Genomic DNA, 25058 nt, shown 5'->3' with positions numbered 1-25058 from the left:
TTGATATCTAAAAGTATAAGTCGACGACATTGCCCGCAACATTCATCAGCAAGGGTGATAAATAAATCAATCCTCTTTTACTTTATTTCTTTCATATATATATCATTCTATATATAAGTTTTTTTTATCCTCGTTATACTTTTTACAATCCGCAGCAATACGAGTCCTTTTTTGTTTGTCGCTGACGATCCGCATCTTTTTTTCATCGTCATCTTTCCTTCTTCACTCTGCTCAGTGTATCTTCACACACACGCACACATATTTACGCACATACACACATATCAACACACATTGCTTTCTCCTTGTCTTTTCCAAACGACTTGACCGCGTCTCATGCTCTCCCCTAACCTGAGATTCCGTTGTACTCACACTCGTTTGGTCCAGGCGCATCAGGTCAACGCCCCACTGACCACTGCACCTTGTCCAGTTTCTTTTTTATTTATTCCCATTTTATATTATATCAACAATATAAAAATTTATCCGTATCAACTTCTCACTTATCATCAATTATTTGTTCCGATAAATTTTTTTAGAAAATTACAGTCGGAAGTTGATTTCTCAAAATTGACATTTTGTCAAAAAAATTTTTTCTTCGACGTAAAATACAAAAATACGAAATTATCCAAGTAAATTTCAATTTTTTTCCGTCAAAAAAATTAATTCCGAAAAAGAAAAGTCTCCAATTTTCTTTCTCTACGGGCGATTTTTGAACCGAACGATTCTGCTCATTTCGGAACTTAATAATAGAAATTTAGGACCTACTCAATCAATTAGGACCCAATTGAAAATTTTTCCAAAAATGCACCATAAAAATTTCTCCATGCAAAAAAGCTTCCATTCTACAATATCCCCCAAAAAATTCTATAACAATAAATGATACTGAAGTTAGCCGCCATCTAATAATTTTTTTGAATTTTTCCAAAACGATAAATTATAAAAAAAACAATAACTTCCCGAATTTTTGAAAATTTACAATTTTCTTAGCGGGAAGTTAAAAATATTAAAAAAATTACACTTGTACTTTTTTTAATTTTCTACATGTGCATTTTACAGTTTTTTTTTATTGCAATAAATTTGTTGAAAAAAAAAATCCGAAGATTTTTAAGCGGCTGTTAACTCCAGGATCAATAACAATGATAATGATAATTATTATTATTTATTTATCAGTAAAAAAAAGTATTAAATAATAAAGTGCAATTGTACTCTCAGCATGTAATGACAATCGGCTATTTATCAAGCAATATGTATACCCACTAAGCGGCAAGTTCTTTTTAGAAGACCCACATGCAAGAACTTGTTGTTATACTGCCAAACGACGGGTCATTCATAAAGATGATCCGTTACAATGCGAACATCGTAGTCCTCTCTACAAATACATAATCACTACACTACTCATCCAACATTACTCACAATAAAAAAATATTATGAATAATATAAAATAAATAATAAATAATTCCGCAGTACTAAAATCGATCAGGGGTCACGGGCATGATTGCGAGACCCAGACGTTTCGCACGAGTCTCCATCATTACCGATTTATCATTTTTACTGTGGGATCAATTTAATGCGACATAATGCACCCACAGACAATGACACTCTGTATCTGAGCACTCAGTACTCTTTGCTCTGCACTGTCAGTGTAGTAGACGGCTACGTCATGCCGAAGATAGCCCAGCTCAAATAAAAAAGGGATCGTGTCCTCAGCTTTTTTTCTCCCCATGTCATTTTCTATCAGTCATGTAGCACGTAACTATTATATAGATTTACCGAACATTACACGGTAATTACGGCACACCCCCGCGGCAAAGGTTTTAATTCCAAAGCGACTTATTCCTTGGCTTTGCTCTGCGTCTCTGCGTCTCTTCGAATGAGGATATGACTTTGAATCATTGCGGGGTTGTACTCGAATTGACGATTATCTTTCACTTTAACGTTACTGATGAGCACGTGCATCCATGATATTAAGAGTTATTGCAGCTTGTAATGAACACGGGTTCTAGTCATTTAATTTTATTATTCATCTCATTCTACATTTTTATTTTCATTCTCGATTTTTAGTGACCGTAATAGAACACTATCTACAATAAAATTTTTTTTCTAAAATAAACAAATCGATAAAGTCTCCAGAAAATGAATTTAATCAAAAATTCGATTTTTCAAAAAAATTTTTGCTGAAATTACATATGGGGTAAAAAGTTAATGCTTGTGATCGACAGATTCTTGCGATATTTTCAATGCATTTGAAAAAATCTTTGCACAGAAAAAAAGGATTTCTTAGTGCAAGAAATTTTTATTTGTTCCAAAAAAATTTTTACTTGCCTCAAGAAATTTTTTGAATTATAAATTGAAAACTTGAAATTTCTTGAAGCGAGAATAAATTTTTTTAGAGCAAGAAAAAATTTTTTGAACCGAGAAATTTTTTCTTGTTTCAAGAAAATTTTTGTTTTCAATTTATAATACAAAAAATTTCTTGCGCCAAGAAATTATTTTTTTCTGTGTGGAATTCAAAAAACCCGCGCTTTTTGAAAAAACTCAAAAAATTAAAAATTCGTCATTTCCATTAAAAAAAAAATTTATTACTATGAAAAATTTAATTTTCATGAAGAAAATCCCGACTTTGCGTTACCGCGGGTCATATTTTGAATTTAAAAAAATCCAGCAATTAATACCCAATCGGAGATCAACAGATTTGCCAATTTCTGTGTTCATAAATGTATAACAAATAGTAAAAAATAAATATACGATATAAATTTTTATAAATTTAATATTCTAAAGTGGTTGTCAGACAATTTGATTGGCTGTATACAATCGAGCGTGTATCTGTCGATCGACAGATTCCATTGGGCGGCAACTCGAATCGCCAATAGTCGTTATAAACTTCTATATACTCAACTCAGTTCATATATATACATATATATAACACATTTGTCCATACAAGTATCTACAGCTCCACATATGTATGAGTAAATATATATATATACAAATGATTAATGCATGAGAGATATTTTCGATCTCAAAGCCAACTGATAGGCAGTTGTGTTATGGGCAACTTACAACTTTCTATCGCTATTTCGTTCTGTTCAATAGGATTTTAGCCTGCGGTTTGTATTATTATTTGATTATATGCGTGTCAGTTGGGGCTTTCGAATCGATGATCGATCGGTACGACGTTTGCATAATGGGATTCGCTATATTTATAATATAATATAATATAATATATATGTATGTATATCGCAAACCAATAGAGTACTTGTTCATAACAAGTATCATTTTTTTCTATCCCATTATTCGCGTCCATCAAACGCAAGTCTAATCTCAGACTCATGTAAAACGTCCGTTCAAATAAAAAATATTATTCGCCGATCGAGTATCGAGTTGAATTTATTTATAATTTTTTAGCTTTCCGAGCAGACAGTCGATAAAAGTTTAATCACCTGGTAAATTAATTACGTTTGTTATCGTGTTAAAGTAAACGAAGAGATATCAGTAATGATTTACGTTTTGATTACCGGTTTTACTTAAAGAATATCCGTCGCTGCGGTTAATTGATCGTTTCGCTAACGAGTATTTGATAAATTATATTTGTATATTATCGATAGCCTCCGGTTTTTATTAACCGCCAGTCAATTAACTCGTCCGCTTAGAGCTCAGCTTCTCATTTTTGTCGTATTATCAATCAATTACTAATCGGGGGTATAACTTAAGAACTTCCGTTAGAAAAATTTTTCAGCGGAAAATCAACCAGACCCATCTACCGGCCGAGGCCTTTTGCGACCGATAACTTACCCAGGATCCACGGTCGTCAGTGCAGAGTCCGTATCGTCCGCGGATAAGTCCGCGGTCGGCAAAGTAGGCTCGGCTTATCGGCGGCCAGCTGTCAATTTTTTTATCCTACACGGGAACGGTGAGAAAAAATCTGCGACGGTATCACTAAAATCTCCGCAGCTGGACCCGCGAGAGGTCATGCTGGAGGTCATGCTTGCAAAAAAAGGATCAGTTTCGCAAACTTAAAGACTTCTGGGTGTATTTATGTAAAATACTTAAAAAAACACAATTAATGATCCTACTGACACGAAAAAACCTTGAGCAAGATTTATAACTTCAGCCACACCCGCTCGAAATTAAGAGGAAACGATGCCAGGATGGATGGCCAGAATCCATGAATACGATTTACAAGTACTTAATTTTTTTAAAAAAAAATATAAGCAAAAAATCTGACATACATTCAAATCATCGACGGGCAATTTGGAGAAAAAACGCGAAAGTGATCGAGTCGGGTGGTCCATTTGCGAGGAAGCTCCGTATCCCGCAGAGGGGTAATGCGCTGTATATATCTAAATATATATATATTTGTACATATAATATATATAAATAAATAAGTTGAGAACCCGTCTATCTTGAAGAAGGTGGCTCGTGCTAAAGGATGACCTCTGACCATGAACAAGAGAGCCAGAGCCAATACAACTCCTCGTCTCATATATACGTATATGTATATATATACAAACTCTTAACTCTTGTATAACCACGATGGGCCGGGCACGCGAAGATCCTAAGACCTCTCGTTCCTCCTCTCGCCCTGAGGCACGCGCACAGTTCCCTCCTGCATCTCGCTCCCTTTTCCACCCCGTCCCTGCCATACCAGCCATACCGATCTCCGATACCCGAGCATGTATACAGTAATCCTATCCTCAACTTTTGTGTTGGTAATGGTAATCCTATTGGTATTGGTATTTGCTCTGCTCTAAGAGATTATGCCTCTCAAACTATAGCCAAGTCACGTGACGCGAGTTATCAACTAAATGGCGTCCTCAGTCCGCGTCGGTAAAAAATAACCTCAGCTCGCAATAACTGGACACTGCAAGAATGTGTGCACTCAGTCCATCTTTGTGAGCAACACTTTTGCAAAATGTAAGGATATACAAGACTGTTTCCTTTTACCGGGCACCTTTCGTGCGAGATCCACCGTCATTTGAATAAACGCGTGCGCGGCTCTTTTTCCCGCTCGTGACTCCACTGACTATAACCCTCTTGAGCCTAAGGCGGTTCGCATTCCTCGCAAAATTCTTCGTGCTTTCAGCCTTATAATTTTTTTTAACTCTTTTATTTATTATCATTATCATTATAACATCCACACTTTTTACTTTTTTAAATCCTCAGACGTAGGTCCCCCGTCTCACTGAGACCAAGACTTCCTCCTCATATTCTATGCAAAAGCTTCAAGGCGTAGGCGGGCAGAGGGCGTTGCTGCCTAATTATAATTACACAGCAGTCGCGTCAGTAGCTTTAATTGCTACATAAATTCACCCCAACAAACTTCTTTTTCACTTTGTCACCCCATTAAGACCAGAGACACTTTCCCAAATCATCAAACTTTAGATCTAGGTGTAGTGAGTTCCCTCCTCTCCCTCTCCATTCCCTGATATCTTCTGACTCCCCATGTTCCCCAGGAAAATCTTTAAAATCATTAACCACTAACGCTTTGTTTATGTATTTCTTAACCTTTCTACCAACATTAAAGTCTGCCTTGAGGATCTGCTAGGTCATAAATATGATAATGGAGGTGTGTAAGAGCCTGAAATGGGCATTTCTTCCTGTCCATCATCACCTTGCCGACAGCTCGCAAGTAAAAGTCATCATGATTGCAAACTCCTTATACCGTATATATATGTCTATAAATACATATATACATATAATAAATAAATCTTCTCCTCTCGCTGGGTACCTGTTTTGTTACATAATCCAAGAATCGAATGGATCTAGTGCAACAGGTACTAATACCCGCAAACTGATAATAGTAATTACACAAAATATATATCTTCGTATGTTGTACAAACATCCATTACATATATATGTCGCTTTAATCAGAGTCTCGTCTGTTATGTCTCACGTCAAAGCCTAAGGGGACACAGAACGTGGACAGTATTTATCAACAGTAACTCGGACGGACTTAGACCTCAAGCTGGACCTAAATCTAGACCTTGACTTGGACCTGGACCTGGACCTGGACCCGGTCATGGGCTTGAGCTGAGACCCGGACCTGGATTTCTATCTGCACTATCCTCTCTCAAGATTAAGAGCTAATTAGAAAGGACTCAAGCTTACGTAGCTTTTGGTGTTTTACCTCGCGGCGAATACAAAAGCGCGACGGGCGGCTTCGCCTAATGCACTAATAACACGCTGCCGTGAATTATAATTAATAACGCATAATTCAACGTATTTTCCCTGACAACGAGTGCCAACTCCGTAATATATGCAAGCTAGAGTCTGCTATGTACAATAAAAAGAAAAAAAAAACTATAAATACGCTGGATAGTTTATGCGGGTGGACATATGTAGTCCATGTCGTTACTCATGTCGATTATCGAGACTCAGGTTGTGAAATCGCCGCCGTCGGCTACTTAGATGCCTCGGATTTATCAGCTATTTTAATAAATACTTTGATCTCATTGTGAAGCAAATCCTTAAGACTTGAAACTTTTTTTTTATTTGTAGCCCATAAATATTTTTTTCCAAGCTCAGGTAAATGGAAAATAAATTTACTATCTATTAATTTAATAATTTTTTTATCAAATAATTTTTCTCAGTATTTTCATTTCCTTATTTATTCTTTTAAAAGTTTACTGAAACAAGTCTCGAGAGACTTAAATAAGATAATCTCTATTATAAACTGCGAGGTAACCCAAGTAAACGGCGTTAGAGTTATTTACCTGTTTGAGAGCAAAAGAAAATGACGAGGACAGAAAATTAAGACGGCGAAGAGAAAAGAGGAAGAGAGGGTAGGAGGGTGAAGACATAAAATTTGTTGAAAGCAAAGGAAAAGAAACAATATATAAATATATATATATATAAAGATCCCCGACTGAAGACTTAAAGACGCTGGTTTCCTATTGGCTTTTTTTTTGTACGAATTTAAATTGTCTGAGTTTTCAGACTCCTGATTAATTTATTTTCCCATTGATGTTTACGCAGAGAATTCAAAGCGAAAACTCACCCAGCAAGATGAGTCAACGGCATTAAAACTCGGCTGGAAACACGCGCCCGTACCGCCGACACCGACGCCGTCGCATCTGAATGTCATCTGAACGTCTTGTTTTTTCTAATTTGTAGATAATCGCCGGGCTTCTCGGTCACTTACCTGCAATCATAAACACATGAGTGTATAATATACTGTGTAATGTGTGTAAGGTCCTTCTGTAATCACAGTAGAGATCGATATGACGGATCATTAGGGAGAAATGGGATATAATAGCATTCTCTATATCAGGCGGGCGCTGGGTCTCTTATCTTTGCGCGTTCCGGGTCACCGTCTCCTATTATACAATATGTTGGTATTGGTCTGGAGTGTTTGGGTTCGGATTCAGATTTGTGTTCGTGTCATACGAGGGTATTGAGTCGGTGTGCAAATGTATGCTTGGGTAAAGTACAACGTATAACGTACAACGTAGAACGTGCGTTTAATACGATCGTGTTTGGAGATAAGAGACGATAGATTGGTGGATTGAGGGTGAAAGTATGAGGCGTGACACTTGTTAAGGATTCATTTACTAAATTATCCTGCACGTGTCTTTTGTTGTAGTTATAATATGTATTATTATTATTATTATCTTGTACTTTTTAGTTTCCGGATAATATTAATTGGAGTAAATGAGTTGAGATAAAGATTTTTTTTTTTTATTGTTTTCGAAGATGAAAATTTTGACGGGGAGGTAAAAAATTATTTTTGCAGTGGCCCGAGTCGAAATTTAGAGCCCACTAAAGTCGGACCTAAGCTCTACACAGAAAAATATAATTTCTTGGCGCAAGAAATATTTTGTATTTTGAATTGAAGACAAAAATTTTTCTTGGCTCAAGAATTTTTTTCTCGCCTAAAAAATTTTTGTCTTGTTCCGAGAAAATTTTTTCTTGCCCCAAGAAAAGTTTTGTTTTCACTTTATAATACAAAAAATTTCTTGGGTCAAGTAAATATTTTCTTAGAACAAGAAAAAATTTTTTGCGCCAAGAAATCCTTTTTTCTGTGTAAATAGAGTCTGTTTCTATGTTAAATTAGGTCCGATTTTGGTCCCTGAGGTGCTTCAAATTTCCGTTTTCGGCACTTGCGGGCTCAATCTAGCACCTGATGAAAATTAAAATTAGGTCCGATTTAGGGCCTATTATTATTACGGGACTAATATTGTCGGACTTGAAGGCTCAAAATCGGACCTCTCAGTGAATGTTAGGACCTCCGGGTTCAAAGTCGGAGCTACAGGACTACAGGGCTCTAAATCGGATCTATTTAGGGCTATAGGGGCCTATGTAGGTTCTAAATTTCAACTCGAGGGTTCAGTAGTTAAAAAAAAATAGTAGTCAATTTTTTGATACTTTATGGAGTAAAAAATTGAAAATGGAAAAAAAGTTTAAATATTCGAGATATTTGGATTAAAAAAAAATTTGAAAGTCTGTAGTTTAAATAAAAAAATTTCAATAATTACGTATTAAAAATGAGTTAAATATATAGTTTAAGCGCATTCTCAAGATAACAGGTAAAAAAAAAAATAAATAGCGCTGAGTTATGAAGTGGTGGAGCCGAGGTTCAAAAGGTCAAACCGCAGGTTCCGAGTGACTCGTTATCGGCAATTTAATACTCAAATCTTAAAATATACATCTATATCCTGAACCCAGTCTCCACACATTTACACTTTTACACAAAGCTAAAATACATATATACATAATATACATATATTTCCAAATAAATAAATAAATAAAATGCAAATCGATATTTTGCGTGATCGCAAAAAATATAATACAGAACAGTGAACACATACGCAAGTATATACTAAAATGCATATATATTTATGTAGCCGAGAATTCGAACGATGGTGCTGGAGAAATGAATAATGGATTGGAACGCAGCCATGCCAGCGTCAAGTTGAATATTCATAATATGCCGCTGTGCTGTGTGCCGTACAAACTTCATTCCGCCAGAATTTCTCCAGTCTCTCTACCGTATATACCACATATATATAAATATAAAGCAGTAGTAGTATACATTGACTGCTGCAGATGAGAACTAACATGAGTAAAGCCGTCGAGAGTAAATGCTAGAGCTACCTGGTTGAATATGGAGTAGAGAGTAGCAGTGGCCCGCGAGTTATCCGCGCCAATGGATTCGGAATACGTATTTTCATCCAATTCGTGAAATTGGACCTCCAGATTGAAACTCTCCTCTCGACGATCCACTCTAATACATGCCACATACAGATTTCCATTTATTCCACATATATTATATATATATAGAGTGCAGAAATGTCGTGGCAGAGTGATCTTATCACTCGAGAAATATAATCCCCGAAATTGCGATGTGATTGAATCACTCGGGTGGTACTCGGAGTAGAGGCAATTGTAAAAGTAATATATATTTTTAATGGTACTTGAATTTCAGTATAAGTATAAATATAATGTGGATGGTGAATGTCGAATATTGAGGGAATTCAGTTTGATTTGAGCAAACGAGCGAAGACCGAGAGTTATTCTCTGCTACCTAGTGCTCAATAATCCGGACCGCGTCTTTTATGACATTTTATATGCACTCGCTCCAATGCCGGCTTTTACGCTCTAGTTCACTGTATCCAATTAATCGTTTCCTAGTATTTTCCTATTGATATATATGTATGTATTTATATACTTTTTTTTGTTATTAATTTTTTTTTGATGGTTTTTATTCCTTTGAGATTTTATTATAGATAATTCGTTAATTATATCTGTAAACCAATAAATGTTTTTTCTTATGGTAAAAAAAGGTACATAAATTTTTTTATTACTTAATTAAAAGTTAAGTTGAGCATTTATTTTTTAAAACTCATTATTTGAGACTGTGATTTATTTTATTGGTTTTAGGGCTTTGTAATTAATTTCTGATAAAACTAAGCGGGGTACGACAAAAATGTATCAATACTTTTTTGTAGATATTAAAATTCTCTACAAAAATGATATCAATGACTATTGCGCTAAAATCGAAATTTGAGGCGTGAGAGACATTTTAAATAATTAAAAAATAATCTCTTACTGAATAAAATATTTTTTCTACAATTTCGGGATTTTCACGAAAACTATCAGAGATACGGGAAAAATGCACATGGACAATTTTGTAGAACGTTAAATTTTCTACAAAAATGCTTTCCTTAGTTATCGCGTTAAAATCAATATTTCCGGCGTGAGAGTCGTTTGAAATTTTTAAACAAGGTTCAGAAAATCTTCAAGATCATTTCTAATTCAAATAATTAATTTTACCGCCAATTACTTAAAAAAAAATAAACTTTCCCAGTTTCCATAAATTACTTGAGCTCTGAAGCTGAGAGCGATTTTTCACTAGACAGGTTGTTTGCACAAAAATAAAAAAATCTCCAACAATTGACTAAGTAACATTTGTTGTAAAGACAAATGACCGGTAATTAGTTGAATGATTTGTTGTATCTATCTGTTTAACTGTGTACAAGTAAGAACTCTTTCTCGCCGGCTTTGGCCCGCGCATTAGGAGGCGGGTCAGACTTCTCACCTGCTTATTAACGTTTGTTTTATCGCCAGTTCAAGCCACCCAGACGACCAAGTGCCCAAGAAGATCCAAGAGTAAGAATATTAAATATACACAACACCATCATACAAAATATTATTTTACACTTGCGTATCAATCGTCCACGGCAACTTAAATCACCCACTGTAATTAATTTTTTTTTTTTTTTTTTTGATGGAGGAAAAAATAAAAATATTAATAACTAATGAGAGAATAATAAGATTGCGGATTCGATGGCTAAATTGTGATCGCGATTCGCGATACTCGCGATACTAAATTTGGGGTACGCGTCGGAGTAGATCCAGTCAGGCTCCGGACGTGCAACATTCCAATCCGTTACAATTACCGAATATCGGACTCGGATATGTTGGGTAACATTGAGTTGGCCAAGCCAACCTGAAATTAAGTTGATTAGAGGCTACCGGTTCGTAACGATGCCTACTACTGGAATTTAACCACTTATTATAGATATATAGGATCCTGTACCGCTACCCCGTGCCCATATTCACGTAAAGGGAAAACGTGATCGGTAAAAATTAGCTTCTCAACTTTTAAATCAAACCCTTAACTCATATTTTTATTTTTCACGTAGACAATCTTGTTAAAATTTATTTTATTGCTTATTTTAAATTACACGATTCTTTTTTTTTCTCTCGGAAATTCTGAGAGCTCGAGATTTTATTTATTTATTTTCGCTATGGCCATTATGAAAAAAATAGAAGATTTGAAACCCGCTTTTTGAAAACTTTTGAAAAATAATTTTTGATCTCAGGAAATTTACATGAGTCTTAGATCCAAATTGATCTATAGGCATTTAGATCTCATAAGATCTAAATTTTTTTCTTATATATTTTATTTCCACCTCCAAAAAATATGAGTTTGAAGTTCGTCGACGTCTAATAATTTTTGGAATTTATTCAAAACTATAAATTATAAAAATAAAATTTCCAAAAAAATTGCATCTATAGTTTTTTTGATTCTCTACATGTGCATATTTTTAGATTTTTTTTTTACTCTAATTCATTTGCTGAAAAAAAAATCAAAAAATTTTTAATTGTCTGCTAACTTGAAGATCATAAAAAAATACGATCCTGAAGTTAGCAGAGAGTTACAACTTTTTGATTTTTTCTTCAACAAATAAATTACAAAAAAAAAAAAAACTAAAAATATACACATGTAGAAAATTTAATAAACTACAGGTGCAATTTTTCAAAATATTTTTTTTTTTTGGATCGTATTTAAATAAATTCAAAAACTGCCAGACGTCTGCTAACTTCAGTATCATAAAAAAATTCCAATTTCTATTAAAATTTTTTTAACTAAAATCAAATATAAAACAAATTATTAAACTTTTCATCAGAAAAATTAATTAAATAAATCTATTGTCAAAAATCTCCACGGATATGATCATACATTACATTATTGAATTTAAAATAATTATAAATTATAATTTATGTTAAAAAATTCAGCTGAAATATTAAAGCATCGAATACGAACGTGAATATTTCCATGTAATTAGAAGCTATAATATTAATTTTCCATGTAATTAGAAGCTATAATATTAATAACTCCAGCGATAATTAATTAAAAATAATTGTTAACTTTTGCGTGGAATTTAAAATTAGCCGGTAATCGAGTTTTATTCCGGGTGTTTTAGTCTCAACAATCAACTGACTGACTCAGTTACAGTTTATTATGTCCTAAAAAAATAAACAGGATTTGTTATTCTCCGTTCGTGTAAACCCTTATAAAACAAAAGCAAATCAACTAAGAAGACTCCAGCACACATATTAGAGCCCGATACAAAGGAAAGAAACCCAAATATATATGAGTACAAACCGGCCGACGCAACACGTCCGCGTTCTTTTTTAAGATGAGCGCCGATCAAATTAAAATTCAACCGCGATCCTCGAATTATGGGAATTACCCTCGATAGCCCTGTCATTAAAACTCTCCTTTGATTAATTTGTCGGTATTGTTTAACCCAATAAATATTTTTTAAGCCAAAAGCACGCGTCTGCCCGCGACTATTTCTGCGACTGGCATAAGTATTTTGTTTTGAAATAAATAAATAATCATCTGCAATCCATAACGACCTTTTAAAAGAGCATTCAAAATCCATAAACACTTTGCCCCGAAAATAATGTTTTATTTTAAAACGCTAAAAGGTTAACTAGGGTCCAACGTTCAGACAACTTACACTAGTTAGCAAGATTGCTTCGCATTTACTATTGCTATTTATTATTATTGTTATTGCTTTCATCTCTCTCGGCATCACATCGAACCCGCGATACCGAGTTAAACAAAACATAATACAAGCTGCTGAAGAGTTATTGGAATCACCTACACCGGGCCGTTAAAATAACGCGGACCAAACCGCCGGTTATTTATTGCCAAGGTGGTCCTGCTTTAGGAATACCAACGCTTCGTTCTTTTCTCGCTTTACATACTCATCTCACCCTTAAATAAAACTATATATTTATAAACTTTTAATGCTTTTTGTAATTGAAATGTCACTTAAAAAATATTTATACTTTTTTGAACTTATTCATGATTTTACTAGACCCGTCCGTCTAAAAAAATTGACCGTTGTGTTCAAAAATTCCTCAGAGATTTTCATCCTGCACATGAACATTCAGTTCATGAAATAATTCTGACCATGCATTTTTATTTTTGATCAAAATTTTGACCAAAACATTCATTCTAATTTCGAAAAATAATGTACTCGGAAATTGAATGACTTTTTAATTTTTTTTTTGACAATAATGCCCTCAGAAATGCATAATTTTTCTTCGCTCACTCAAAATTTTGCCCTAATACTACAGAAGGCGTGACTCAAAACATTCCGATAAATTTGGCCAAATTTCGGCATTCATAGACTGGAATAGTTCAATTTTGGAAAAACAATTCCTGAAATTCGGATAATAAGAAAATTTTGATCAAAATTTCACAATCATCTCATGAACTGAATGTTAGCATCCATGAATTCCTTAATGACTTTTTTTCCATGAAGAATCTTTGAGCATAAATGAAATTTTATGAGCTATTATTGTCGAAATAGCAAAAAACTGTTTAAACGAATGCAAGTAGGTGTTGAAAAAAACTTTTTGCACATAAAGTTGATGATGCATGGGTATATATTAAGTAAGTAATGTAAGGCACGCGCAAAACTAGAGGTAAAATGTTGGTAGAGGCTCGTTTTGTTGGTGGTTACTCTTGAGAGTACAGAGGATTATTTCATTGTGGTAACGTTTTACGAGTTACTTCTTGAGACCTGTCATTACGTTTGCCGTTCTCCCTACAAAATGCGTACTGAGTCTTATTTACGGCCCAATATCTCATTATTTATAATCCATTATCCATTATTTTAATGCATCTATTTCGAATGGGCGCGACCACATGAGCATTGAAAAGTCGAGAAATCAAAACTTGATCCCTCAATTCGAGCCTCAATTTTTGGTCGAATAGAGGTATATTTTTGTATTTGTAATATATATACATGAACATATATGTGTATATTTGTTTACACGGTGTACTACAGTACACAGACTGTCGGGTTACAGGCGTTTGTTTAAATTGCATCCCTCATTACGGTCCAACAGAGCTACGTAAACTTTTGATTATGAATGCGCGTGGATAAATACTCGGGGCAAATATTTTAGGTGAGAGTATATAGTTGAGTAGACGAGAGTAGACCCGACCGCCCACCTGAGCGTGACGAGCTACTCTTTTGTGCGGGTCAATTAAATCCTCCGGCATGTTTTTAGTGTGTTGGGTAATTTGTTTTGATGTTATAATTCCACCTGATTTATTGTAATTAATTAAATATATTTATATAGACGCTTCTTTTTTACTCCTCAAAAGTCGATGCTTTGTACTATAGTGTTAATTCGCGAATTTTTCGTGAGGATACTTCTCACTACGATTTTTCAGAGCTACGGCAATCAGCGGAATCGCGATTTTTCATCACTATTTGGTCAAAAGTTATAAGTTTTCAAAATTAGAACCCGAAATTAAATTCCTGAAACTTCTGCAATTCGGGTTTTTTTGGAAATAATTCAATAAATAATTCAGTTAGAGTATTTGATACTGTAGTCATTTGAAACCGGAAGGAGTATCGAAGAAAAAGAGCACAGTCACATTTTTTTATGAGAATTTGGTCAAAAGATATGAACTTTTAAAGTTAAAAACCGAAGTCGAATTTTTTTAAGATGTCATTTGAATATTTTTAGAAAATTATGTAATGAAAATTACATTAGAAATTCTTGACTGTAATTGTCAATTGAAAAGGCAAATTACAATGAAGAGAATTAAAAGTTAAAAAGGATCAAAATTCATAAAATTTACCATTTGATGCATCCTTGCAGTGTTGTAGTAGTCTAGATTCGGCATTTGGTCCTCTTCTCACTTGAATCTCTCTCAAATACTTAAAAATAACAAGTAAGCAATGTCCCAGTGTTTAAATTATTAAACCAGCTTAATCACTCATCACAACTCTAACCAGCTTCTCCACAAATTCACTATTCAGTTAATTCCTCGAAAAAGGAACCAGGTTCAAAGCGCATTTGTCAAACATGATCCAGTTGGTTGGGTTAAAACCGCCGCTGGCAAAGTAACCACCAGTCCGTCGAATCACTCTATTACAATACTCCCAGTAAAAAATGGTATCGCGGAACGCACTTACTATTTTACGATTACCGATATTGTTTTCCGATAAATCCGCGCAGTAGATCTGGTAGTTTATTGTGTAGATAGATAGGCAGGCAGGCAGGCAGATAGACGCCAAGGTATAGACCGTCGTACAGAAAGACTCGAGGGTTACTGCGCCCGCGGGGCCTTAGCTACCAGAAAGACGACCGGGTCCAGCTTCTTCCCGAGTCTACTTTCTGCCAGGGAGGGATAAACTGGGTGCGGCCTACACCTTCCCCGGAGCAACAGACCGCGTTGGGATTGGTCCGGGCTCCCGCCGTGGCCTCCAATCGGTTTCACTAGGGCCCAGCTCGCACAGGGAGCTCGCGTCACGCGATTGGACGTTGCATCGCTGGGCCCGCGGGCCCCTCCGCTGTCAGAGTTGCATGCCGTCAGTCCTGGCAGCTTCTATTCGCCTCGCCAACATCCGAGCATGATCCGCGGATAAGCCGGATTTTATATTTTCACCTGGAGAACTCAATGTATTGTGATCCGGCTCAAAGATTTTTACTAAAAAACTATCGAAATATTATGGCCGTAAATACCGATTGCGCCTCCAGCGTTGCTTTCAAGTCTCGTCTTTGTTTACTTGGCTTTTATCAGTTTTCAGGCTGAGACACGATAAATTTATTCCCGATTTATAAAAATTCTCACAGGACCTGCTGGTAACTAATCGTGATTACCAGCCACTCCTAGTTGTCTCGACCGCAATATACCTTTTTCCTGATTTGCAATATTCATGGAATGTTATTCCTCAAGTGAATGTTCGCCATCGTAGAATTTAAAAGCGTTAATTTAAAATTCACTTGATAGAAAGGATCTATCGGAACCAAGACACCCTGATTATCATCAGAATCTTTCAGATATAGAGGAGACATTAAATCAGTTAACAGCAGGAATATTTAATAGAATGAAACCTGCCGTGTCTTAGGAATCCAAGAATTGATATGCCGCAAAAAAGCAAGATGATTTTGTGTTTATTACTAAACACAGTCTCGAGTGCCCGTGAGCAAGGGCGTGAAAGGAATTCCACAATGAAATTGCTTTTGCGAATAATTTTTTCGAAAATGGGCTGCACACACTCGACGTCGAACTCGATGAATCCAGAGTCAAGAGTACGGAGTAGAGTAGAGAGTCCACGGACAGAGCCACGGTTTGCGTTGTAGGAATCGTGACAGCCCTGGGCGTACACGCGAGCTTACCAGAAAATTTCCGATTGACCCGCGCTAAATTAAAGGTAGACAGAGTACTCAAGAGCCGATTCGAGTACCAGCCACCACGAGGGGCAATTGGTACATGCATATATATCCATTTCTTCACTCACATTATTCCCCAGAGCCCTGAGTCCAGAGACGAAACCCGAGTCTCTGGACGTTAGCGGGTGGATATTTTTGAGTAATAACACACATTCCATATGCATAAGCATAATCCTACTCGGTTATTTCGAGTGAACAGCCATTGGTCATACCGGCGTTTTCCATTCCGAGAAAATTGTTTCCATCACGTAAGCATTTTTGCTGAGACTCCCACTCGCTGCTCCTTTTATCAACTCCACCATCATCGAGGCATTCGTTGGAGATATCGGTGGCACTAAAAACCGTGCCCACGCTGTGAGATATCTCAGATGGGGAAATTCTGCCGGATGATTCCATAGGGCGTATCCAGAGTGGTTGATACTGATGAGCTATGGGGATGAAGGATCCACACATAGACTTGCACACACGTACACATGGCCTGTGCTGATCTGTGTGCACATGGATGGAGACGTACGTGTGCGTTGAAGGTGAGTGTGTAAGGTATCTTATTGATCTGGTAGCCCGGGGCGTGTCATCCTGGGCTGTTTAGCCGCAGGGAGGACCGCAGCTAACCCTAAAGCAAAGGGGACCAGCTCGCGCATGCGCGATTTTCTATCCGGAGGGGTAACTCCCAATCACCAGGAGCTAGGAACACTCTCGCCCCGAGGGGTTGTCAAGACTTTGCGTTATAATAAAAAAATATAAAAAACCTGGAGATAAAACGCGGGCAAAAGAAAGATTTTTTCCAATTGCGTCTGCGCTATATAGACTGGAAACTTTAAAAATCAACTGGCACCTTTATTACGGCGACATTTGTCTCTCTCTGTCCCCCACTTCTCTTGTATGTCTGCTGGTATCTGGCTGCTGACGATATTAAATCAGGCAGATAAGGGTATCAGATATCGTTAGGATGTTACACGAGCTAGTTCTCTTTCTCTCTGGAGACCAGCTGAGATTGCGGAGCCGGCGATTCAATAGACTTACTTGAGGTAACGAACGCCTTTGTATATACACTGGGGTGTAAGATGAATAAAAAATAAGCAAAAATATCGATAAGTCTGAAGCAGGAAACTAAATTTAAGAATAAAAGTTTAGTTGAGAAGCTGGTGAATGATCCTCGCATACATTATAGCCGATTGGAAAAAGCTTTTCCTTGCTCAAACTCCAATCGCAATTCGAGTTTCTACATTCAATCCATAAGATGTTTTATTCATCGCTACTTTATCCGTCTTTTTGTGCACACTCGGCTGAACAGAATCCAGATCGTTATCCGAATCTGCTCAAACTCCCGCTCCAGACGGTTCTCGATGAGGGCCAATATCGAAAAAAATAACCCGAGGAATTTCGATCAGACTTACCCCCTTTTGAGTCCTGCCGTGGATGGCGTGGCGTCACGAGCAAGCAAACGCACTTATGAATATGAAGCATAAAACAAAAATAGAGACACGGTAAAGGCGAAGGCAAAAAATTTAAAAATAAAACAAAAAGGAGCAAGTAAGGGAGAAAGATGTCGGTGCATAATCGATGATCACAGTCATAATAAATGAAGTATGCCTCGGTAGGAGGTGGGTATACGTGGTGGTACCTGACGACGGCCTCGGGCGGATCGGGAGGATCATCCGAGGCCGTAATCCGAGGTGTGTGCTCGTATCGCGTATACCATCAGAGTCTTCTCTTTCACTCCCCGATTCCTCTCCTCCCGTGCAGCATCTCTTCACTATATAAAGAGTCTGCATCGGCTTGATACGAGGTCTTATTGGGGAAGAGCCGGGCTCGTCGAAAAGTAGCTGATCGTAATAATGCACAGAAAGGGCTGGCAGCTCCGAGTGAGAGGGAGACTGGCCAGGTGCATCTTACAAACCGTCCCTCTGCTTTCTGATGCTCGCATCTACACTCCCAACATGTCTTGAGACACGCATGATTATTATTATAGTGGAGATATAAATTCTTAAACGGGGTGACGCAGACTCTTAGCTCTCAGCCGAGAGACGTTTAAATTGTTGGGTACTTTGGTACGCATCATTTAGACCTAGGGACGCTTTATCAAAAGCTAGCTGCTTTATATTACATCCATGCCTAACTGAGTATTTTATACATTTACTTTGGCTGGATATATATCATTGGGTAAGTGCACCTCGTTAGATCTAGGTACTGATTATCGGCAACGTGTACTCGCCAAGTATTTGGTTGTTTATCATTGGGGTGACAATTTGCCGTCTGTCTGTCGGGAAAGTCTGGCTCCGAGGCTCAATAGTCCGATCATAAAATAGAAGCAATGGAATAGAGTTGTGAGGAGATTTAGCGGAGTATGATCAGCCGTTGGATGAATTGATCGGGCAGGGTGGAGGGTGTTACAGCAGAGGAAGAGGAAGAGAACGAGAGTTGAGTAGAGTACAGAGGGTGTCTCGCCGGCGGCGCAAGCGCCCCTTTAGGCGACGTCACATCGATTCCTCCGGGAAGAGAGCTTACAAAATGGCCGCTGGCGGTTCCATTCCTCGGCGCGTTATACTAGTACAAGGGCACGCTGCTCAGAGCTTCCCGCTATCTATGGTCTCTTTGTCTCCGTGGGAGTGCTGGGGTGAGAAACGAGTCGCTGCAAGAGAGGAAAAGAGACGCGCAGAAGCTGACGAGAGAGAAGAACGCTGCTGCGGATATGGAGACTGAGACTGAGGCTGAGGCTGAGGGTTAAACTGGTGTGGGAAAATCGATCCACCTTGGATATACGAGACTCCAAAGGAAAGTAGAGACACTGAGAGACAGAGGGTGGTCCTGTCGACGACGCGGAAGGAATTGAATTATTAACTGAGCCAGAAGGTGCTACACCCACCCATCCCAACCCAACTCGACCTCGCTAACGCTATTTCTAATTGTATCACAAAAATAATCAAGCCTCGTGTGTTTCCACAGCTACCTCAGTTCGGCCACTCCGCTGCTCACTTTGCTGAATATTTTTTATAATTTATCTGGTTGCTTGTGCCTATTAATTAGTCCGTGTTGACCCAGCGCAGCATCAATTGCTGGCTATTGATGAGTGTTTGTCCACACACACTGTCAGTAATGAAACCACTGTGGTTTAGTGTCGACCGTAAATGACGTTACCCGTGGAGTAGAGAGAGCAGCATAAATATATTGAGCAACGTCCGACCGGCGGCTTCGAACAACCCCTCGATCCACGTATTGTATAATAGCTGGATGGAAATAATATATACACAGAATGGAATATGCAGGAGCTAAATATTAAACTCGAGAAATGTGTATGCGTGTGTGTGTTGATGTAGACGTAGGTATAGATGTAGATGTGAATAATATTCTCGTGATTTTCGGTCCCTCTCTTTGGCGAATATACGCGCTGTGTAAACTGGAAATGATCGCATGAGAACGTCCAGATGTGACTACATTCCACCTCTCACAGAGCATAGTACTGCACAGCCAACAGAAATTTAGTTGAATCGACCGGAGTACAGTGGAGTGGAGTACCAGCCGTTGAGTTCCGACTACGAAAAATTACCCTCCAGTTATACCGCCCTAATTTCATCCCGACAAATCAGTGCCTCGATTGCGCGGACGGTTAATTTAAATAAAATATACTCGCTCATCGATACCTATTGGCTGTTGGTGTAACTCGCCAGGTGCAATTCCGTTTTAAATTTACGTATACAGATAGACATATTTTATCCATCCACCTATGTATTTATATATATAGATGTATGTATGTGTGTGTATAAAATGATGGCAGTGGTAGATGTGTCCTCCGAACCTGGATCGAAAGGATTAGAATCGGCCCCTCTTTGGCTACATCCCGAGGCAATCCTCGGCTAGGCCATCTGTTTTCGGGTAAACAGACGCGATCCTAGTTCCATTCTCTCTACTGCCCCGGGACAAAATTCAATTTACCAGGATAAAACGTAAACACAGTGGCAGAAAAATTTACGGAAAAACATTGTACGTGAAAACGCCCTACGATATGCTTGGAAATTTTATTCCGCTAAAAATAACTTACGATCTCCACAGCGAGCCCATTCATTTCGTTCATGATTTTACGCAGTTGGGGCACGACGGCCCACCCCTAAAAATTATTGTAAAAAAATTTTGCGTCAATTCATTTTTTGTGGCTTGACCTCTTCAGATGCTTCAACTTATCGACTTGCATCAAGCGAATCTCTGATGACCAGTCTCCCAGACTTTGAAACTGACGAAATAATATGATAGCTCAAAAAAATAATAGCATGGTATTAGAAGGCGTCACAAGTGCCGCGAAATGGATTATGACTTTTCCATTTGGATCCGGAATGATGTTGTAGCTCTCGGCTCGATAAATCAGAGCATCAACTTAATCTGAAGCGCCGGTCAAGATTGATGTGCATCATGTCAGCGTCATAATTGAATGCGTGTCCAAGCGTGTGTCTCGACTTACTCTGTCCCTTTACTGTTTCTCGCCGTCGCAACCGGCTCTTTGGTTCGCCGCTTTGGTGCGACTCGGGCCTCGATTAATTATCCAGAACGCAACACCTGGGATCTTAGGAATTCGCGTTTAGCTTTCTGCATCAGCTCCTCAATTTACCACCGCTCAACCACTTTGCCTATTGTCTTTTTATTAAGACCCCAGTCCGACCCCGAGCCCATGCAACGCAAAGCCTCACCCCGACTCCGGAGCCTTAACTAATCGAATTTCTTCAGCTATTTCATTTCTCTCCTCACACACGCACCCAAACAAATGAAATCTTAATTTATTATTTTTGTTATCATCTATTACTTTTTTACATCGCTAATTAATTTTCATCTTGTCATCAGTAGGATGGGTTTCATCGTTTTCTCAACTGCTTCTTCTGCGTCCACTCCATTATCATTTTTTTATCCATTTCTTATTCCCTTTCTTAATTCATTCTACTCCGAGGACCTAAAAATATACCCACTGTGCTCCCCGACCAATCAGTTTCGCCAAAGCCAAGTGCTCTCTGATATAACCGACGTCATTCATCTCCTATCCAGTGTTTGTATGCAGCCTTTGATAAGCGTGACCCAAAAAATATTTCATTACACTTTCCATGGAATCGAGGGTACGAGAGCACTCTGCGACCTCCAACCTGACCACCAGCATCCAATGACTTTGCGCTGAAAAATTTTCAGTCTATTCGAGGCTAATTTCCAGCCAAAAGTGACTCCGTCACTCAAAGTTCTGAAGTTTTAAAATAAAAAATTCCCCTTACGCAATAAATAGAAATTTTTTGTCAGAAATTTTTTAACAGATCAACTCTTTTCTCCCAAACCCCGGTTATGGGAACTGTATCCCTTCTTTCAGAGCCAATAGATCTTTTTCCTCAAAAGGTTATTGGTTTAATAAAAACTCTTTATTATCCCCGTTTATTTTCATTGTTGGTGTATTTTTTCGGGCAAAAGTGAAATGAAGGTTGAGAAATAAAATCGTGTGTCGATGGTAATACGGAGTGGCGCGTAAATAAATTGAACACAGTTACTGCGGTTACCGACGCTCGTCTCGACAAACACTGGGTGTGTACACTGTTACGGTCCAGAACTTTTATATATAGTGTTGAGACTGGTCTAGATCTTGGTCTAGAATTCAGAGCACTCGTGGATTTATTGGAAGGGCATTGCGCCGATCCAATATCGATGACCCTAGTAGTTGGCTTTGTCAAGTTTATTTACTCGTCCCAGTCTCTTTCACGTTGACCTGCCACCCTCGCTCCAATAAAACTGACGGTGGCCAAAGATTTTTCGCTCAAAGAAACTCGTTCCGTAAATTTTCGTCCGAGATTTTTTGAACTGCGCGATAATTAAATAATTTAGTTCTGGCGAACTGAAGCGGATGTTGGCGGGCGGATTTGAAACCGGAGGTCGAAGCGTGTGAACTTTTTAAAAAATAGACTGTGGATTTCCTAAAATTGAATAAGAGAATGCTAATACGTTTAAGTTAAAAAAAGTAGGCTGCGAGAGCGTTTATGATCTGGTTGGGAACTTGAGGAATTCACGATAATATTTTTCTGGTGAAGATCGAGTGGAGGAGTTAAAGAGTTTAAGAGGGCGGAAAAGAAGTAAAACGGTTGACTATAGAGGAGTAAGTTGCTGAGAGCCAGAAATGTGTAGTTTGGATTCTCGAGAGCGACTAAAAGGGCGCCTACCTGCCAGTACCCATTGATTACCGAAACGCTTCCCACACAATTCCAATGACCGGCGATGGTCCGACCGACCGAGCGTCAGAAAGAGCAACTAAAATATCTCGCTCTAGTAAGTTTTGCTAAAAAACCTCTACCCGAACTATCGAGCTGTGTGTGTGCTGTCCATGTGAGTACATGTACGTAACACACGATGGATTTTTTAGGACAGTACTCTACTCTACTCTGTTATTGGGGATTCCACGTAATCGAGTGATGCACTCTTATTTCAACTTGTCTACATTCTTCTCCTTCAGAATCATCATCCGAAGGCCGGGGAACACCTTTGTTTTATCACTTTTGCTCAGGGAAAATAATACCAACGTTTATTTTCAAATTATAAATCCATTAATTTCCTGCAATCAATAATTATTTTAATTCTTTGAATTTCGAACTTTTTTTTTTTATTAATAATACACAGAAAAAAAGGATTTCTTGACGCAAAAAATTTTTTCTTGTTCTAAGAAAATTTTTACTTGACCCAAGAAATTTTTTGTATTATAAAGTGAAAACAAAACTTTTCTTGGGATAAGAAAAAATTTTCTCGGAACAAGAAAAAAATTTTTTAGGCGAGAAAAAAATTCTTGAGCCAAGAAAAATTTTTGTCTTCAATTCATAATACAAAATATTTCTTGCGCCAAGAAATTCTTTTTTTCTGTGTAAAAATGTCTAGTGATCCGAGGTCACTAGTCCAGCAATTAAATTTTTTTTAATTTTCAAAATTACAGAAAAAAATTTTTAATGACAGAATAAAAATTTTTGAAAAACGAAAAAAAAGTAAAAAGTCCTAAATTAAATGAAAGCCATTTAATAAAGAAAAATATTATATTTGACATCAATAATAAGAAGGCCTAAGAGAGCAAAGTTGAGAGATCGTGATTTAACAGGATCAATTGGCAAAAGAGGATGTATCACCAGAAATAAAATGAATCCGTGTCTTTCTCATCACCGAGCTCTAAATATATAGGGAGTATAAAAGGGCGAGGGAGGCGCCAGGGCGTTTTTATTTTTTTTACCCGGGGTCAACTAACCTTTTCATTAGTTAACCCCGCGCTTTTAAAACCGCGCGGCACCGCGCTCAGCATGTATACACTCGGCTCAAGTTGAAGCCACAGCCGAGTTTAAGACAAAGACAAAGACAAAGATAGAAGGAACCAGAGAACAAAACCCCAAAACACATCATATCGACATAGTGATTCTTAGCACCCCACCCCCCACCCCACCCACCTTGAGATCTTTCAAAGAGCGTCTAACATACAAAGTATATAATTATTACTGAGCTGGTGTATAATTTTCGTGGCGCCATAAAAACTTTTGCGGACTTTGGAGACACGTAAATACCAATTAGCAACATATATAATAAATAAATATATATTCTTCTATTATATTAATTTACCCCCACTCGCTCTTCAAGTCCGTTAATATTAAAATTAACCCGCACTTTGCAATAAAGTCAGTGAATTTTTTATCCAAATCCGCTGATCTGCGGAAATTTTGATAATTTATTTTAATTGAAGATCTAGATAGATCCGAATAATGAAAAATTAGATCGACTAATAAAATGTAATACGAGGGTATAAAATAAAATTTTTTACAGAGTGTAGTCGGGATTCTTCAGCAATAGACTTGTCCGTTAAAAAACGAAAATAATTTATCCCCGGGGGTGAATTCGAGGGCGTCAGATCCAAAGTCTTGAGATGCATCGGGACTCCGGGACCGAAGAAGGGATGCGTGGGCCGGCGATGCCGGGACTAGATGCCCAAGGCTGGAAGACGAGAAGTGGCTTGTTCAGCAACAGCCGACCACTGTTATAGGAGCCCGTATTTTAAAAATCTCCACATGCCCAATCCAGCTTCACTTGGCTCAACTTCCACTTGCCCGCGGGTCTTCACTATACGATCCGTCCAACAAAGTCGCGGATGTATCTGTTCGCGTGGCATACACACCTTGCGCATAATTAATAATTCCAGTCCGCGTTTTAATTCCCCATACACTTTCCAGATTTACCGCCGGCAATTCAGATAAAAAATTTTTATTTAAAATATTTTTTAACACATTATTATTTTATTTTTTTTTTCATTATTATTTAACGTTTTTTTAAAATTTTGTCTGAGTGATTTACCGGTGGAGAATGATTTATTGAGACTAGAGTCGAGAGCGGATATGGAGGAGAAGAAGAACAAGAGATAATGTTTCGCGAATAAACTTCCAAAGTGGAAGATTAGAGGCGATTATTGTTGTAACATCACTTAGCTTTTTTTAGTTCACGTATTGATCTACTCACCCGTAATTCACCTCAAAGTCTGACGCGTGGGTGGTTCGACCTCTGCTGTCAGGACGTTTATTTAATAAAAATAC

The 25058-nt window shown here is 37.7% G+C and overlaps 1 protein-coding gene across 4 annotated transcripts in view; it reads right to left on the bottom strand.

The window, feature by feature from the left end:
* The window catches only part of LOC130673163 (transcription factor AP-2-epsilon), an 87766-nt gene that overhangs the window by 41618 nt on the left and 21090 nt on the right, over positions 1–25058 (bottom strand). Inside the window, exons 1-2 of one of the 4 annotated variants that reach the window (XM_057478102.1) lie at positions 14894–15384; positions 6992–7135 (exon numbers count right to left, since the gene is read on the bottom strand). The exons of 1 other annotated variant lie outside the window; for it this stretch is intronic. In XM_057478102.1, the coding sequence (XP_057334085.1) occupies positions 6992–7078 (87 nt within the window). In that variant the 5' untranslated portion in view covers positions 7079–7135; positions 14894–15384. Of the gene's footprint in view, positions 1–6991; positions 7136–14893; positions 15385–25058 lie in introns of those variants that run through there. 2 more of the 4 variants (XM_057478101.1, XM_057478103.1) reach the window with 2 other exon arrangements.

This window comes from Microplitis mediator, chromosome 8 (assembly GCF_029852145.1).
Source record: "Microplitis mediator isolate UGA2020A chromosome 8, iyMicMedi2.1, whole genome shotgun sequence".
Taxonomy (NCBI): domain Eukaryota; kingdom Metazoa; phylum Arthropoda; class Insecta; order Hymenoptera; family Braconidae; genus Microplitis; species Microplitis mediator.
The sequence above is the reverse complement of the archived record's forward strand: the minus strand, read 5'-3'. Positions and strand labels throughout refer to the sequence as shown.